We start from the raw sequence: 19,543 nt of genomic DNA, 5'->3' as shown, positions 1-19,543 counted from the left end.
GGCATTGTCAATATAATACTGGACAAAATCAAGGTAGCAGCTACAATTTCATAACATTACCTCAATGTTAAATAACGTATTGACAACAGCAGTTTAGCAATTGACTTAGGGATGGATTAGCAGAAAATAGCAACAGCATAGCGTTAGCCACGGCTCAGTGGCAACACTCTCGCTTCTGAATCAAGTCCCACTCCAGAGACTTGAGCACAAAATCCAAGCCGACGCTCCAGTGCCATACTCAAGGGAGTGCTGCACTGTCAGAGGTGCAGTCTTTTGGATGAGACGTTAAACCAGTCAGACAGGATGTAAAAGATCTCACAGCACTATTTTGACAAAGAGCAAGGAAGTTCTCCCTGGTGTATGGCCAACAATTATCCCTCAACCATCACCACGAAAACAGATTATTTGGTCATTATCACGTTTTTCTTTTATTGATATTAACTCACTTGCGGTCTCTCAGACACATATGTTGCGCAATGTCGAATAAGTCGGATAGCCTCCATACTGGTGTCAGGAAATGCAGCATTACAAGCAAACTCAGATAAACATTTCACAGCATCCTGGAACGAGTCGATTGCTGCTGGGAAGTGCTTCTTAAAAATATCCACTAAGAGATAAACATCCATCAGTAGAATAATAATTGATCACCGGTTCTCTGTGTTTCACTTACAAACATTACAGCTGTCTAGAGACTTTAAAGCATACAGTACCAGAACCAGTTGACAATTTTCAATACAAATGTTTTTTGCCCATTATAAAAATACTTCCATATGTTCAATTAAACTGCACTATATGCATATATTGATCTTTTAATGTATTATGCACAACTTATATATAAGAAATGTATATTTATCTGCGAGGAAGCTTAATTAAAATAAAAGGCATTTACTAGAAAATATGAGTTCTACTGAAACTTGTAGTATAGCATTGAATAGAGAGAACATTTACAGGTAATATGCCCAGTAGTCTGGAAAGCCAACTCCACAATCGGCTCATCGTGGTCTGAAGCAGCTTGGTGGAACACGGAGAAAATGTTCTTCCATCCTGAACGGATATTTGAAGCCTGTGAATTTACCATCTGTGCAATGCACCGAATGACCATGTCCTTTATTGTTGGTGACCTGTGAGTACATGGTAAGCAAACACATTTGCCTTTGTGTTACAAATTTAAGTTCAGTTGCTGAGCTTTCTCTGAAATGTTTCTGGTAATTGTGCTGAAAATAACAATTGCGCTGTACACCAATACACCTGCAATATTCTATCCATTTCAGTTACTCTTACTGAAATATGCAAAGAATTAAAAAAATATTTCCAAGGATCAGAAAATGAGTTGCAAAACAATGCAAATATTACAAATCAGGAAAGGTGATCTAAAATATAAATCAGCTAAATGTTATTTTTCTCATAAATATAGTTTACATTCTACATAAACTACACAATACTATTTACAATATATATTAATGATCTAGACAAGGAAACTAGATGTAATATCTCCAAATTTGCAGATGACACAAAGCTGGGTGGGCGTGTGTGCTGTGAGGAGGATGCCGAGAAACTCCAGGATGATTTGGACAGGTTGGGTGATTGGGCAGAAGCATGGCAGATGCAATATAACGTGGATAAATATGAGGTTATCCACTTTGGTAGCAAAAACAGGAAGGCAGATTATCTGAATGGCAATAGATTGGGAGAAGGGGAAGTGCAACGAGACCTGGGTGTCCTTGTGCACCAGTCACTGAAGGTAAGCATGGAGGTGCAGCAGGCGGTTAAGAAGGCAAATGGTATGTTGGCCTTCGTAGCGAGAGGGTTTGAGTACAGGAACAAGGATGTCTTGCTGCAGTTGTACAGGGCCTTGGTGAGACCACATCTTGAGTATTGTGTGCAGTTTTGGTCGCCTTATCTGAGGAAGGATGTTCTTGCCATGGAAGGAGTTCAGCGGAGATTCACCAGGCTGATACCTGGGATGGCAGGAATGACCTATGGAGAGAGATTGGGTCGATTGGGCTTGTACTCGCTGGAGTTTAGAAGAATGAGAGGGGATCTCATTGAAACTTATAAAATTCTGACAGGACTGGACAGACTAGATGCAGGAAGGATGCTCCCGATGGTCAGGGAGTCCAGAGCCAGGGGTCACAGTCTAAGGATAAGGGGTAAGCCATTTAGGACAGAAATGAGGAGGACTTTCTTCACCCAGAGAGTGGTGAACCTGTGGAATTCTCTACCACAGAAGGCAGTAGAGGCCAATTCATTAAATGTATTCAAGAAGGAGTTGGATATATTTCTTAAGGCTAAAGGGATCACGGGATATGGGGAGAAAGCAGGGGCAGGGTACTGAATTTGGATGATCAGCCATGATCGCATTGAATGGCGGAGCAGGCTCGAGGGGCCGAATGGCCTACTCCTGCTCCTATCTTCTATGTTTCTATGTTTAATACAGATCTAAAATGACCAGAATTGTATAAACAAACTTTAGACAAAAAGGTGGAAATAATAAGCCAAGGCTATTGCAATTAATGGTGATGACCTTAAAGGAATTTACAGCTTCGCCTCAAACAGGTCGGCTTTATTCAAATATTCCCTTTCTGGGTTTTGCAAATGCTTAGCTCCATATCTTGGAACCAAGGATTATTCAAACATGGACTTGTTTTTTATGCTGCGTCACCCCATCCTTGACTGTTGGTATTGGGGATGTCAATTATGGAACAAATCAACCAGGGGAAAGGAGACAAAAATCAATAAAATGGGGGGGGACTTTAAAAACTTCTTGCTCAAATAGAACTTACATTCTGGGAAAGAACAACATTTTAAGCTCGTTTAAAATATCGGACTTATGATCTATGTGATTGGAACTGGTGTGCTATTCCTTCTAATCTTTCTTGATCTGTCCACATTTTTCAGTATAGCCAATCACTCCATCCCTACTCATTACCTCTCCTCCATGGTCCACCTCTGTGGTATTACTCTAATTTCCATTACATTCCTACTTGTCCTAATGTTGTCAGTACTTCTCCTCCAGTGGTTTCTCCTCCCTGTCAACTCTACTGTGCTCGAATGCTCATCCTTGGCCCATTTACATGCTGCCCTTCTACAATATATATAAAAATGGGGTCAACTTCCGTACATATGCTGACGCTATCTGACTTAATCGTTTTGCCATTACCTTCCACTTCGTGCCATTCTAGCAGACTGGCTGAGAGAGGAGCTGGAACTTTTTCCACTTTAACATTAGCAAAAAGAGAAGCCATCTGATTTGGAGCCGACCAGAAACTTCATTTTTCATGGACTAACTCCATTCGCTTTCTTAGATGCCTGCTCAGGCTCAACTGCCGTGCCCTATTTGTTTCAGCACAGCTGCATCTCCCACATCAAACTATAACTACGACTGACCACTGCAGTGCTAAGGGAATGCTGCATTGTTGGAGCTGCTGTCCTCGGGCCTTAATTTCCACTCTTCCAACTGGACTGTCAGTTCACGCCACTCTGCTCCACTGTCAGTGGCGGAGTGTTTAGTCATCATGTTCGTGCACTTGGAAAGTCTCCTCTTAAGGACCACGTTGCCACACCTCTCCTCACTTCCAAAAACATCAGAACCTATCGCTTCAACTGTGCCTTCGGTCACGTGCATCAACTCCTCTCAACTTCCTAATTGATGTTCTGCAATCTCACAAAGCACCTTGGCATGTTTGTTCTGTGGCAGCTTCAACACAAGTGCAAGGTGCTGTTGGATCAGCAATAACCCAGGCACAAATCTTCAATACAGTCAAAATTATAGTGGACTTCAAAATTAACAAAAACAATAACGTGCATTTATATAGTGCTTCTTATGAAGACAAACCATCTCAAAGTGCTACATGGAGGTGTCATCAAAATATGGAATAAAACCAAAGGAGATATTTGGAGGTTGACCAAAGACTTGGTTGAAAGTTTAAAGGAGGAGAGGTCAGGAGGTTTAGGGAGGGAATTTTAAAGTCCGGGGCCTTGGCAGCTGAAGGCACAGCTGTCAAAACCATTTGAAGACGGCATTAGTTATACCAGATTTCTTAATCTTGCTCACAATACATAGATAAAATGCTACACCACATGGTATTGCTGAGAAATGACCAAAAATTCACACAAGCTAAAAAATGTCAAGCTCCAAGAGGGTCAGAGTTGTTCCTAAGATGCCCTCCCCTCCTTCTAACTGGGTTATTTTTCTTCAGTGACAAAGTAATACTTTCATACCTGTTCCTCTTCATAATGTGTTCAAAAGGTCTCAAGAAATCCTTTTGGAACCGAAAGTTAGCTAACTCTCCTTTCTCCAAAAATTTCATTGACAATTGTCTCAGAGAGTCAACAGCAAAGATGGCAACATCCTCATTTGGATTGCATCCAACCTGTACCAGAATACAAATACATTGAGAATACCAAGTGGCATGTCCAACAATTTCTTCATGCATTTCATGACTTCTTCAAAAGAAAACCTGCAAAGCTTTTATTGTCCGTATATTAATTCAAATGCTTAGATGAACTTTGGACCCTAGCCAAACGAGAAACTTAGCCAGAAATGGCAAATTCAACACAACTGTACCTTATTGAAATGGTCTCCAATCACTTCCCAAATTCTTGACCACTGAAGCCTGATTCGGCCCATGTTATAGTAAGAAATTTCCACAATCTTTTGAAGACTGAACATACGTGGATGGTGAGGTGAACCCAGTTCATCCATAGACACAGCACACAGCCAATGTACAAAATCAACTGGTGAATTGAAGAGAATATGTTAAGATTCTATCTTTCATAATGCTTTTTAAAAGAAACTTATTTTATTGCTTGCGGACAAAACCAAATTGATTTTCTTCCTGTAACTGTTCGTGTCCTTCCCACTCTCTAATTCCTTTTGTCGCTTTCTCTTTCACATACTTTGAATCACAATGTATTGTTTGCGACTGACTTTTTCACATTCAGTCCCAACAGCAGGAGAGTGACTGCATTACTAGGATATTTTTTTCCCGCGGCCTCTCAGATTGCCAATTACAGGTTGAGCGTCCCAAATCTGGAGTTCCGGAATCCGGGACGATTGGTGGCAGGGGTCTGGAATCCGTCAAATGTTCTGGAATCCGGACACTGAGGGAGGCTTACCAAAAGCGCAACCTGGGCCCAGGCATTTCCGGACTCGGCACGTGTTTCTGATGTCCGAAGTCCGGAAATATCGCAACCTGGGCTTGGGCGTTTCCGGACTTCAGAAACACGTTCCGAAGTCTGGAAAAACCCGAAAACCGGCTCGGCCTTGGTCCCGAGGTTGCCGGATTCGGGACGTTCTACCTGTACTGTCCACTAGAAACTGACTAGAGACTGCCCAAACTCATTTAAAATCAGACCCTTAGAACCAGCAGACATTTATGCAATCAGTCTAGCTTTGGATTTGAACTCATGTCCATGTCCAAAGCGTGAGAATTAGTGTCTAACCAACTGCCCATCCAATTCCATGATTCATTTTACATTTAATTGTTTGAATTGTGGTTATCAGAGTTAATCATGTGACAAATTACTCAGTAATACACACACAAATATCAATATGAATAGCATTCAGAAACATACCAATAGCATTTCCATCTAGTCTTGTTGATCCAGTGAATATCCTGAAATGAAAACAGCACAGGGAACATTACTGACCACTTTGCAAGATTTGTTGTTAAACCAGAGATGTCCAAACTCGGGAGCAGGACTTCACGCTGACACACTGGAGTTGTATCTTTAAAAATGAACACACAAGTGTAGTGTATGTACCTTTAAGAGCCCCTGTGTACTGTAATACCGGTAGTGACCACTCGGGTATATAAGCCTGTATAGCGTCTTGTATCTTTTAGTTCACCTCCAGACTTTGTTCAGTAAACACCTGTTAAACCAACTCCTGCATTCCGTGTCTCCATTAACACACGGATACAACAGTGGCGACGAATTGGAAACGGACTTACCTGCAATTCGGCAGCACCTCAAGGAGATTGTTGATACCCTACAGGAGCACTTAAACCCAACACCGCTGCTGATAGCGGAACGATTCAAATTCTTCAGGAGGAATCAGCACAAGAATGAAAGTAACGCTGATTACCTCACCGAATTAAGAAAGCTGTCAAAGCACTGCCAATTCGGGGCAGGAGTGGCAGATTCTCTACGAGACAAATTCGTCTGCGGTCTCCTAAGCGAAGGAACACAGAAAAGGCTACTTTCTGAGAAAGATTTAACACTGGACAAGGCTTTCGGTATGGCTGTATCATACGAAGCAGCAGCAAGAGGAGCTGCAGAGATAAAGCAAAAGCCACAGGACTTCGGCACCCATGAAATGACACGGGGTTGAGAGAGATGTTATCGCTGCGGCAGATCCACCCATGACCAGAAGGACTGCTGGTTCAAGGACAAAGCATGCAGGCAATGTGGAAAGGTGGGACACATTGCACGTGTATGCCGATCTGGAAACAAAAAATCCACTGACAGAAAAAAAATCAATAAGGAAAAGTACAGAAAGGTACAAATGATGACGGACAGTAGCTCCGAAGACCAGAAGAGCGATAGCGACTCTGGAAACAAGAGACTAAGCTGTCTCAAATTACATAATGTAATTGCCAAAGAAGATTACCAGACCATTTGGGTTACCCTCACGATAGTGGGGTCCCCAGTTAAAATGGAGCTAGATACAAGATCAGCTCTGACCGTCATAAGTCGACGGGATTACGAGCGGCTATTTCCGCATATACCTTTGAAAGACACAACCATTATCTTGAAGACATATACGGGGCAGAAAGTATACCCCAGAGGGAAAATAAGGGTGCCTGTTGTATGCAACGGCAAGGAAATACAGAAGTTGTATTTATACGTTCTGCAAGATGGTGGTCCACCGCTGTTGGGACGTGAATGGATCAGGAAGATACGTTTAGACTGGCACTCCATTCAGGCACTGACGGTGACCAGTAAGAAAAAAAATGATGATGACGTCATACCTGAACGAATAAAAGACATCTTGACCAACGCCAAAGAAGTGTTTCAACAGGAACTAGGAACCTTGAAAGGCGTCACCGCCTCAATAAAAGTGGAAGATGCGGCAATTCCCAAGTTTTTTAAGGCAAGGCCGGTGCCATACGCAATTCGTCCAGCAGTCGATGCAGAGCTGGAGAATTTGGAAAAGGCAGGCGTGTTATCCAAGGTAGATTGGAGCGAGTGGGCAACACCCATCGTCCCGGTCATGAAGAAAACGTTGAATAATGATAAAGCTGAAGAACAGAGAAAAATTTGCATCTGTGGGGACTTCAAGGTGACTGTAAACCCGGTCCTTCACACGGTACAGTATCCTCTTCCGAGGATAGAAGATATTTTCGCCTCACTATCCAGAGGGAAATGTTTCACCAAAATTGACTTGGCACAGGCATATCTACAGATGGAGGTTGAGGAGGCCTCTAAAAATTATCTCACGATAAACACACACAAAGGCCTGCACTAGTACAATCGACTGGTTTACGGAGTAGCATCAGCTCCAGCTATCTGGCAAAGAGCTATGGAGCAAGTCCTGCAAGGGATTCCTAGGACTCAATGCTACCTAGACGACATCCTTGTAACAGGAGAAAACGACAACGAGCACCTTGCCAATTTGGAGTAGGTGCTCACTAGGCTGAGAGAACGGGGCCTACGAGCAAATTGCCCCAAGTGCGAATTTTTCCAGAAACAAATATCATACTGTGGCCATATAATTAACGAAGAAGGGTTGCATAAGTCACCTGAAAAAATTGAAGTGGTCATAAAAGCCCCAGCACCTGAAAATGTCTCACAATTAAGGTCGTTCCTGGGATTGATAAATTACTATCATAAATTTTTACTAAACTTGTCAACTGTTCTGCACCCTCTTAACGCACTGCTACAAACGGGAGTAATTTGGAAATGGAGCGAAGACTGTAAACGCGCCTTCCATAAATGCAAAGGCTTGATCACGTCCAAGGAAGTGTTGGCTCATTACAACCCATCACTGCCAATCAGACTGGCGTGCGATGCATCCCCTTACGGCGTAGGAGCGGTATTATCGCATAGATTCCCTGATGGCTCGGAGCGGCCGATAGCTTTTGCGTCACGCTCATTGAACTCAGCTGAGCGTAACTATGCCCAGATCGACAGGGAAGCACTCAGCCTGATGTGGGGAGTGAAGAAATTCAACCATTACCTACACGGACAAAAATTTACCTTGTTGACTGACCATCAACCCCTCCTCTCCATATTCAACCCTAAAAAGGGCGTTCCCATTATGACAGCGCAAAGGCTACAGAGGTGGTCCCTTATCCTAGGGGCACACCAATATGACATAGAATACAAAGGATCAAAACAGCATGGGAATGCTGACGGTTTATCACGCCTACCGTTGCCAATGGTAGAAGAGGCACCTACAGTGGACCCAGTGGAGATGTTCCACTCAACCATAGTGGAATGTCTACCAGTAACAAATTCTACCATTGAAAAGGAAACGAGAAATGACCCGACTCTCTCACGAGTCTACGATTTAACGGTGAAGGGATGGCCAGCACATGGCGAACCACTGTTGCCAGCATTCTCGCAAAGAGGAGAACAGCTGTCAGTGTGCCGAGGAACCTTGATGTGTGGATCCAGAGTGGTGATTCTACCCAAACTCCAGGATAAAGTGCTAAAGCAGCTTCACAAGGAGCATCTGGGTGGAGTGAAAATGAAGAACCTAGCCAGAGCGTTTGTGTGGTGGCCAGGTATCGATGGAGACATCGAAGAAATGACCAAGAGCTGTCTAGGATGCCAGAAGGTCCAAAATGCCCCACCACAAGCCCCTCTACATCCATGGGAGTGGTCCTCATCTCCATGGCAAAGGGTACATATCGACTTTGCTGGTCCATTTATGGACTCAATGTTCTTAATCGCGGTGGATGCACACTCCAAGTGGCCGGAGGTAATAAAGATGTCCTCCACCACCACGGAAAAACCCATCACAGTATTAAGGACCACATTTGCCAGGAATGGGCTGCCTGAACAGATCTGTTCTGATAATGGACCGCAATTTGTGTCCGAAGAATTCAAGAAGTTCTTAAAAAACAATGGGGTTAAGCACTACACGTCCGCCCCATACCATCCCGCCACCAATGGATTAGCTGAAAGGTTTGTCCAGACCTTCAAGAAGGCCATAAAGGCCATGGGTAATGAAGACATAAATCTACAACATAAGGTAGATAACTTCTTGTTTGCATACAGGAATGCAACACATGTGGTTACAAACCAAACTCCCGCCATGATGTTTTTCAATAGAAGACTAAGATGCCGGCTGGATTTGATCAAACCAAACATCAGAAGGGACGTAGAGAACCGGCAATTTCAAGGCATGAATGAAAGGCCAACTAGAACCTTCCAGATAGGTCAACAAGTTTTGGCCTGGGACTACCGTACCGAGAAATGGCAGCCTGGAACTATTTGCACACGACTAGGACCGCTGATGTATACCGTGGACATTGGAGAAAGCATAATAAGGCGCCATGCTGACCAGATCATAGAGTCATCCGAAAAGGGACAACGTACCCCACAACTCTATACGCCTAATGATGAAGCAGAGATACCCATAGTATCTACCTCCGATCTGGTGATACTGGAACCAGATGAACCCGACACTGGCATTCAAGCCGAATCGACCTTGCCAAAAGAACCTACTACACCACCAAGGCGTTATCCGGACCGAGTCAGGAAGCCTCCAGAGAGACTGACTTATAATTGATTAACTGCAGCAAATGTGTAGATTATTGTTCTTGTAAACATGTTAATTAATGATTACTTAAAATGTTATGTACTAATTATCTAAAAGGGGAGGAATTGTAGTGTATGTACTGTAATACCGGTAGTGACCACTCGGGTATATAAGCCTGTATAGCGTCTTGTATCTTTTAGTTCACCTCCAGACTTTGTTCAGTAAACACCTGTTAAACCAACTCCTGCATTCCGTGTCTCCATTAACACACGGATACAACAACAAGTATGCACAAAGTGCACATCAGTATGAAGCAGGCATAACCAAAGTTACACAGCTATATCTGTTTTTACCACAGCGTCATATTTGTGATATATATTGTACATATAAAGAGTGGATGCTGCAGTGAGTTATACACTGGTCCCTCACTTCAGGTGCTCGGGTTCAAATCCCAGACTGATGGCTGGGTGTAAGACTATAAATTAATTTGGACAGACTCAATTGAGTTCCTAGTGGGCACAGAACCAACATAAAACAACTGGCATTGAATTGGCAAGTTTATTTAGAGAGGCTACAGGATTGTTGGAACGCAAAATGCCAAAATTTTATACTGGGGCATTGCGGAAATGCTCTTTTGTGGCTAGCATTGATGCAAAGTAGAGAGGCTTTGCTACACTTAACCTGGGAGTGCTTCATCCTGACACTGTGTGCCTGAAACAAGGTGGTACCCACTCTCATAAGCAAAAAAAAATCTTTTATAAACTTAAGTTTATTTGGTTAATCATTTGCATTTCTACTTCATACACATTTAAAACCCAAATTATTATAGCCTAGAAACTAGTGTTAGTACAAGACTACAAAAATATGGTTTCTTAAAAATTGGGAGGGTTGCAAGGGACATAAATCTCCAAAGGAGGCTCAGTAAAAAAAAAGTTTGGGAACCTCTATCAAACCATTCAATGATATTACAAATAAATAGCAATCATATAACTAGATGTCAAAAATGACATGACATATTAAACAATTCTGAATGCCATTTTATTTTATCCTATGCCAACTCCACATCACAAAGAATTTAAAATACAGTTGAGTTATCAAGATATTACAACGGAGATAAAACATGCAAAATCCATTATAATGAGATCTTTTACCTGTCTACTGCAACAACTACACTCTGTGAGCTGGTCTCTCCCACAGATTCCTGAATGCTGGCTATTTGTTTCTTATCCACAGTGCCACCAAAGGTACCTGTTACCCAAAATACAAAACACCAAAATCACAATTATGCACACTTCAGAGAAGGGCAAATACTAGTCACCTATCTCCTAATATCTCCTTCTCTGGCTTGGCATTTATTTCCCTTACACCTCTGCCAAGCACCTTGGGACGTTTTTCTATGTTCAACGCACAATATAAATGCAAATTGTTGTTAATCCAACATGTTATCAAGCTATCTGATTGCTTTCCTGATGGTTCAGTAGGCATTCATTCTTGGACTAGTGTGGTATGAAACATATAGACCAAGTTGAGTTCTGATAAATATATATTACCCTTTATAATGTTTAGCATTAACAATTCAACTAAATACACATTAACGTTGAATTTTGTAATACAATGGCTAAACAGTAATACAGTCTTGAAACAAGTCATGGCATTAGTCAATAATCAAATCAAGTATCTGAATAGGCAGTTCTAAAATGTATACTTTGCTCATGGCCAAATACACATTTGAAGTACAGTACTATCTTTCTCACTTCCGAGAACTGGTGTCTAAACTTAAAAAGACAATTGCCTGTTTACAAGTGATTTTGAACCAGCCTAATTTCTTGAAGGCAACGGTACAACTGGACAGGTGAGAGACAACTAAAAAGATGCATCTACCTTGAGATAGTTGTCTAAACGTTGAATATAATTTTTAAAATCATTAGGTGTTATTCACTCGCAGATGATCTTCAATCTTAAAATATAACAAGAAATCGGGATATTCTCTAGTACTAACAAAGTTTTTTAAATTTATCGTGTGACCAAGATGCAACTAAATTGAGTCCCCACCAAAAAACTCTAGTTTTGCTGAGGAATATACAAACACTTAAACTAATTCTTATTGTGGCCATTACATTTTTTAAAAACCTGCTCTAAGTAAGTTAGTTGCTACTTCACCATTTATCTGATTATATAGATAAGGTACCCAGCTTAAAGACATAGGTCAGCTTATTTCTTTGACTTCCATTGGTAACTAAAAATTAAAACATGAAAATGCATTTATTCACAATCTAAAAGTTGACATTTTAAAACATTAAGCTAATAATTTGCATTTGCATTCAAATAATTCAGCAATACATCTCAAAGCCAGGTTAGTATTTGATGCATCTACACAATAGCTTATGCATAGCAAAGTTGTTAATTTTACCTATTCCTAAGAATTCTTCTCCTCCAGTTCCAGAACTTCCAGTGAACCCATCTTTAGCTCGCAGAGACCCAGAAATATATTTAGTCTTGACTCCTGTACCTATCAACTGTGCCAGCTCCAGCTGGCTAATGCACCTCAGGATCTAGAAACAGGAAAATTAGAATTCCAAACAGTTATTTTTTTTAATTTTTTATAAAAGGGTGGATTACTTGGAATTTGTGCTTTCCTGTTACCTCCAAAAAGCTCCAAAATTGTGTGAATATTTGCATTGAGTATGACAAAACGTTCAGTTCTGTTACTATTTAAAACTTGAAGTGGACTTTTGCAATAAAAAAATATTTTTGTTTGTCGTTCGGTGAAATAGATGGCGTCTTAGGGTAAAAGTCACAATCGTTACTATGCAAAAATCCAGCTGTGGGATAAGGTGCTTACTGTTAGTTACATTTTCACACTCAGTCACAACAATCTAAGTTTATGAATGAAGCATGCTTGAAAAGATAAACAAAGCATTTCAAATATAAATCAAGCAAAAAGATTGAGGCGGCGTTACATTTTTGGGATTTTTCCATCCTTACTCTCGATATTTCGGCTTCAGTGTTGTAGATTACTCCAAGTTGAGTCTTAGCTTCATAAGGCCTTGAGAGTACCTTTACTGAACACGGTAACAAAGCTAAGTTTTTGACATGGAGTCGAGGATCACCAAGAGAGAACTATTCAGCAAATTCACTTAGCTTCTGAATTTGCCCTGTGCCTCCACAGGAACTTAAAGTGGTTATTATTTTGGACTTGACCTTTATATACACAGTTATTCTGGTCTTCTGAGACTCCAGGCGATAACTGGCTTGTTCCACCTCTCTGAAGATTCCAAACCTACTCAAATACATTTCAAACAGCTGCAGGGGCTTGTTGGATTTAAAAGACAATCTCCATTCAAAAAGCTGTTCGTCACGCAAATAACTGAACCTATCACAATATATTTGAATGAGAGAGCTTGGCCCCTCCCTTGAGCAAATTTGCCTGCTGATAACCAAATGAAGCTTTGCAACATTGGTATTCAGTTAGGCTGGGGACATGAATTTGAATGCACCTGGCTTTTAAATTCCTTTAGCATCGGGACCACCTTTAAGCAATAAAGCAAACAAGATGGGAAGTTGGAAGTATTTCATGCAGAGTTATTAGGAATGTAGAATATACTACCAGAAGTGATGACTGAAGTGGAGTCAATCACACCATGCAAGAATGAGATAAATACTTGAAAAAGTATCAGAAATTTCAGCACAGAAAAAGGCTATTTGACCCATTGTGCACATGCTAATGCTAGGTTCACATCAGGACTATCTATTCTGATCCCGTTTCCCTGCTCTTTCCCCGTAATATTTAATATTTTTCTTCAACGATTTTTTCTAATTCCCCCTTCAATGCTGCAATTGATTCCGCTTCAATGGCCACTTGCGATAATGCATTCCATCTATTTATTAAAATGCATCTGTACGCATCAACTCTTTCCTTTATCAATTGCATTGTCCATATTTATAATGGTAACTGCAAATGCAAACTGGTCACGGTCTAATTACATTCCCATCGCCCCAGCAGGGGCACTGCAGTGCCAGTACTGGTGAGAAGCTATAATTACAGCATGACAAGTTTATAATTGGAAGTTTCCATTATTAATGTGAACATAGCAATTTATAATGTTAAAATAAAAACATGAACAGAATAAATACACAACTTCAAAATGGGGACCTGGTCTAATTTTCTTTAGCCCTCTAACTCCACTTCACCAGAAGACTACATTTGGTCGCGACTGTGTGTGCGCAACTATTTTATTCTAAAACCCTCGACATTAAAACAATTCTTCAAACTGATTAGTTTATGCTGCTCATACTAGTATCAAATTTGTGCCCCTTTGTTAACGATTCACCAAACAGTGGAAATAACGTTCCACTATTTGCCCTCTCAGGCCCTTTCATAATTTAACAATTCTATTACAGACCCATTTAACTTGCTCTGAATACAACCCTAGTTTTTCTTTTCTAAGACTATCGTAGCTACATCCGCTCATCCTAAAATCATACTAGTGAATCTAAATGTCACCATTTCAATGGCTCCAACACCCTTTCTATAAATGGAGTGCCCAAAATTACACAATACTCAACTGTTCATCTCATTGAAACGTATAAAATTCTGATAGGGCTAGACAGACTGGATGCAGGGAGGATGTTTCCCCTGGCTGGGGGGTCTAGAACAAGGGTCACATTCTCAGGATACGGGGTCTTTTCTTCTTAGGTAGGACATTTAGGACTGCGATGAGGGGAAATTTCTTCACAGAGGGTGGTGAACCTGTGGAATTCTCTACCACAGAAGGCTGTGGAGGCCAAGTCACTGAATATATTTAAGAAGGAGATAGATAGATTTCTAGATACAAAAGACATCAAGGGGTATGGGGAGAGAGTGGGAATATGGTATTGAGATAGAGGATCAGCCGTGATCATATTGAATGGCAGAGCAGGCTCAAAGGGCTGAATGGCCTACTCCTGCTCCTATGTTTCTAAGTTGCCCAATCACCTCCTTGCCGTTATATTCAATAATATCCATATATTAAATCCAGAATCCCGTTGCCCTTTTAAGGCTTTTCCCACCTGAAATTCTGCTTTCAACGATCCGTGCATTTGTCTGGAAGTGTGCTCCACAGGCAGGAGAAGCAGTGCGACACTTTTTCCTGATGTTTCAGAGTAACAGAGAATACTGAACAACTAGTGACTCTTGTGAAACTGTTCCAGTTATAATCTTTGAGGTTTAACAGCCCAGCTGCATCGTTCAATGTTAGAAAGGGGGAACTCTGGCATGGAGGAGGTCAACCCTCCTGCTTGATATTACTTTCAAGGTATCAAAGAAAGGCTATTTTCATGTAGGCCAACTAGTGGTCAATGTTGCCAACTGGACCTTTATTGCTTGCACTGATATGATCTGGGGATTTGGTCACACATCCAAGTAGCGATTACCATTAGTTGAATAGGTAACCAGTTGGATGAGGCCATTAGTAATTGTAAAGAAAAATTCAACACAAGCCCAATAGTCTGTATGTATATTTGGCTTGTTAGCTACTTATCCCTTGAAGTCAATCATATTAAGGACTTGGGGTACGCGCAGGGAAATGATAAAGTAACAAGTTTGGAGCTGATTCTATGAATTTGAAGTGCACACATCATGCACTGTAAGAGGAATCTTTCTTTCCGCACATTTATTTCTACTCATTGACCAATCCAACAAATACTTCAAGGAGGAATTTAAAGAAAAAATAGCATCTCACAATATTTACCTCATGCCAGGAATTTCCAAGATAGTTCCCATCGGTGTGGGCCACAGTAATAAGAGTCTTAATAGTATCTATGTTCTTCTGCTTCATTTCTGTGATGCCAGAACTTGCTGTCAATAGTGTAAAACGGGCCAGAGCTTGAACATAAGCATCTCGTTCAATCTACAAGAACAATAAATTAGTGGCAGATTTTATTTTACTTCAAATGTAAGGTTAGCAATGCTAAATGAACTAAACTATGTTTACATTCACAAACTTCTCTCTTGTGCATTATGAAAAAAATCAAATTTACAGGAATTTTATTCTATTTTGGAACTATTTTTCCATGCCCAGACACAATCAACAGCCTGCTTGTCAGATATCCTGTCCTGGGTGAGCCGCAATTTCCACCAATTAAACATTGGGAAGAACAAAGCCATGGTCTTCAGCCCTCGCCACAAACTCCATTCCCTCACCGCGGAGTCCATCCTCTTCACTGGCCACGGTCTCAGACTGAAATAGACTGTTCGCAACCATGGCGTCCTATTTGACTTGGAGCTCAGCTGCCGACCCCATATCTTCGCCATCACAAAAATACCACCTACTTTAAAGTGTCAGCTGTAGCTCAGTGAGTAGCACCCTCGCCTGACTCAGATGGTTGTGGGTTCAAGTCCCACTCCAGAGACTTGAGCACAAAAATTGAGGCTAACACTCCAGTGCAGTGCTGAGGGAGTGCTGCACTGTCTGAGGTGCCGTCTTTCAGATGAGACATTAAACCGAGGCCCCGTCTGCTCTCTCAGGTGGACGTAAAATATCCTATGGCACTATTTCGAAGAAGAGCGGGGGAGTTATCCTCAGTGTCCTGGCCAATATCTATCCCTCAATCAACATCACTAAAACACATTATCTGGTTATTATCACATTGCTGTTTGTGGGAGCTTGCTGTGCGCAAATTGGCTGCTGCGTTTCCAACATTACAACAGTGACTACAATTCAAAAAGTACTTAATTGGTTGTAAAGCGCTTTGGGACGTCCAGTGGTCAAGAGGTGCTATATAAATGCACGTGTGCTGAGCCCTCTCCTCTACTCCCTCTTCACCCACGACTGTGTGGCTGTTCATGGTTCCAACACCATCATCAAGTTTGCGGATGATACCACGGCAGTAGGCCAGATCACCAACAACGATGAGTCAGCCTACAGGGAGGAGGTCCAGCATCTCGTGAAGTGGTGCGCCGACAACAACCTGGCCCTTAACATCAAGAAAACCAAAGAAATCATTGTGGACTTCAGGAAGTCTAAAGGCGGAAGTCACACCCCCATTCACATCAATGGGGCTGTGGTGGAAAGGGTGGGCAGCTTTAAGTTCCTCGGAGTCCACATCACAGAAGACCTCTCCTGGTCCCTCAATACCTCCTCTCTGGTGAAGAAGGCCCAGCAGTGCCTATATTTCCTAAGGAGGCTGAAGGGATGTAACCTGTTACCCCTGATCCTCTCTAACTTTTACCGCTGCACAATAGAGAGCATCCTGACGAACTGTATCACAGTATGGTATGGCAGCTGTAGCTACTATGACCGGAAAGCCCTGCAGCGGGTAGTCAAAACTGCCCAACGCATTACCGGCACCCGGCTACCGACCATAGAGCACATATACCAGAAATGCTGTTTACGGAGGTCACGGACCATCATCAAAGACCCTACCCACCCCAGCCACAGTCTGTTCGCCCTCCTGCCATCTGGGAGACGCTACAGATGCATTCGCACCCGTACGACCAGATTTAGGAACAGCTTCTTTCCCAGGGCTGTCATCCTACTGAACTCCACAAATAAACTCTAAAGCCTGCACATCTGCCAATGCACTTTATTATGGTTATGTTTATGTTAATGTGTTACAAGCCAAATGTATGTTGAATGTTTAAATGTCTTAATCAACACATACACTCTCGGGAGCCGCAAGCCTACATTTCGTTGTACTGCACTTGTGCACTAACAATGACAATAAAGTTGATTATGATTATTATGATTATGATGACATAGCCTGTCTCCACTCTACCTTAACCCACCTGCTGCTGAAATCCTCATCCATGCTGTGCCTTCAAATGTCTAGGTCCTAAGCTCTCGATTTCCCTCACTAAACATCTTGACCTCTGCAGTCCTGTAAGACCCCCCTTAAAAACTACCTCTTTAACCAAGCTTTTAGTCACCGCCATCTAACATTTCCTTCTTTGGCTCAGTGTCAATTTTTGTCCGATTATGCTGCGAGGCGTCGAGACGTTTTCCTAAGTTAAAGGCGAATGGTTGTTGTTTTCACTCTACAGGCATTAGGTTATTTACTTAACTTGCACAAAATTATTTTGAATGCAATACTGGTACACAAACAAACACTTCACCTGGCACAAAGTACTAAATTGTGCACAAGAATAAATGATACAATATTCAACCAAAGTTATCATCCAGTCAAGAATATAAACAAATTTGTGTGAAAACATTCTTCTGTGTTTTGAGGAAAAAAGATTACTAGCAGCAAGTGTGAAATCATACAATGTTTAACCTTTTTTCCGATTAGGCACTTTACAGGCTTCCAGACTCAATATCGAGTTCAACAATTTCAGATCATAACCTCGGCCCCTATTACATTTTTACTTATATTTTTTATGCACACCTTAGTTTTGGCCCTCCCCCCCCGTTTTTTTTTCTCTCCCACATGGCAGCTGTCTCCCATTCTGCCAGCGCATTTCACACCTAATCTAGAGCCGTCTTTTGTCTCCACTAGTCCTATTACCATCTTGTCTCGTTTTGAATACCTCTTAATGTCTCTTCACTTCTCTCTTGTTCTCTCCCTGCCCCCAAACTGGCTTTTTAATCGGTTTCATTTCCTGTGCTTTTTCAGTCTTGACAAAGGGCTTCGACCTGAAACGTTGACTATTTCTCTCTCCACGGATGCTGCCTGGCCTGCTGAGTTTTTCCAGCATTTTCTCGTTATTTCAGATTTCCAGCATCTGCAGTATTTTGCTATCATACTAATGTTTAACCTTTTCTTGGCACAGTGATTTTTGATTCTGCATTGCAAAATAAAAATATTGCAAAGCCATGTTTTCAAGTTATTCCTTTACATGTCTTAGACCCGCAGAACTTGACAGCAGAAGAAAGCCATTCAATCCATCATGACTGTGCCAACAGTTTTCTACAACAATCCAAAGCTAATCCCATTGCCCTGCTCTCTGCCTGTATCATCTTGTTTCAAATGTTTATCTACATATCTTAAAAAGGTGTAATAGTCTACTCTACACCCAAGCATTGTCTGTGCAGTGTTGATTGGGGTTAGTATGTGACACAAGAGGTCCTAGAAATGAAGTAAAGAAAAAATGTGTAAGAAGTCACGCTCCTGTAGGAATTACAAATTTACTTGTTCGCCCGATAATCCTTTCTATGTTCTGAAAACATTGTATGCAAAACTGAGATGGAGGTCCAAAGAAACAGCCTACAATTCTAAATTAACACAACATTCAAGCTGAGGACATGTAAATACATACCTGCATGCCAAAAATGCAGGCTATCCTAATTGCACATCGGATGCCCTCGAGACAAAGAAAGGCCACATCAGGATCATCACAGTCTTGCAAGCCAACACTGAATGCTGCTAATAGTGGTGTCCATGCCAGCTGCAAACAGAAACATACATCTGTTGAGAGGCATTTTCTGTCCTGCACAATGTCTAGTACATCAATTCAAAATTAAAAGCACCTTCAGTGAGAGAAACAGGATCAAAACAGTTACTGCAAAACTAAATGTCCATTTTGTGTTTTACAAAATAAAATTTGGAAAACAGAAAAATATTGATACAATAATACAAAACATAGAATACACAATGAAACATTTGCACCAGTAAAATGAAGCACATTTTCATCTAAATCAGGAATCAAATCTGCACTCTGGTCATCTGAATCAAGTAAGTTTTCTGCCCTTCTAAAAGATAAATTCTGTGTTTTCTCTGAAGATTTCTCCACAGTTGGCAATGAAGGCAAGTAATATGCTCCCAGGCTTCAACTGCTGTTGTATTTGAACCACCTGCTCATGGAACTGACTATAGTGACAGCCTTTGATTTTCCACTGTTCTACTTGCGAAGCA

At 41.5% G+C, this 19,543-nt stretch overlaps 1 protein-coding gene across 1 annotated transcript in view; it reads right to left on the bottom strand.

Moving 5' to 3' along the window:
• LOC147108684 (brefeldin A-inhibited guanine nucleotide-exchange protein 2-like) overlaps positions 1-19,543 on the bottom strand; it is a 103,055-nt gene that overhangs the window by 23,668 nt on the left and 59,844 nt on the right. Inside the window, exons 20-28 of the mRNA XM_086005397.1 lie at positions 18,948-19,076; positions 15,442-15,600; positions 12,123-12,264; positions 10,864-10,960; positions 5,578-5,618; positions 4,568-4,737; positions 4,222-4,373; positions 949-1,121; positions 447-607 (exon numbers count right to left, since the gene is read on the bottom strand). Coding sequence (XP_085861523.1) covers positions 447-607; positions 949-1,121; positions 4,222-4,373; positions 4,568-4,737; positions 5,578-5,618; positions 10,864-10,960; positions 12,123-12,264; positions 15,442-15,600; positions 18,948-19,076 — 1,224 coding nt within the window. The remainder of the gene's footprint in view (positions 1-446; positions 608-948; positions 1,122-4,221; positions 4,374-4,567; positions 4,738-5,577; positions 5,619-10,863; positions 10,961-12,122; positions 12,265-15,441; positions 15,601-18,947; positions 19,077-19,543) is intronic.

The sequence above is a fragment of the Somniosus microcephalus genome, chromosome 13 (genome assembly GCF_052327205.1).
Source record: "Somniosus microcephalus isolate GS21.2 chromosome 13, FLI_Smic_1.0, whole genome shotgun sequence".
In the NCBI taxonomy this organism is placed as follows: domain Eukaryota; kingdom Metazoa; phylum Chordata; class Chondrichthyes; order Squaliformes; family Somniosidae; genus Somniosus; species Somniosus microcephalus.
Note: the sequence above shows the minus strand (reverse complement) of the source record. Positions and strands in the feature narration are given on the sequence as shown.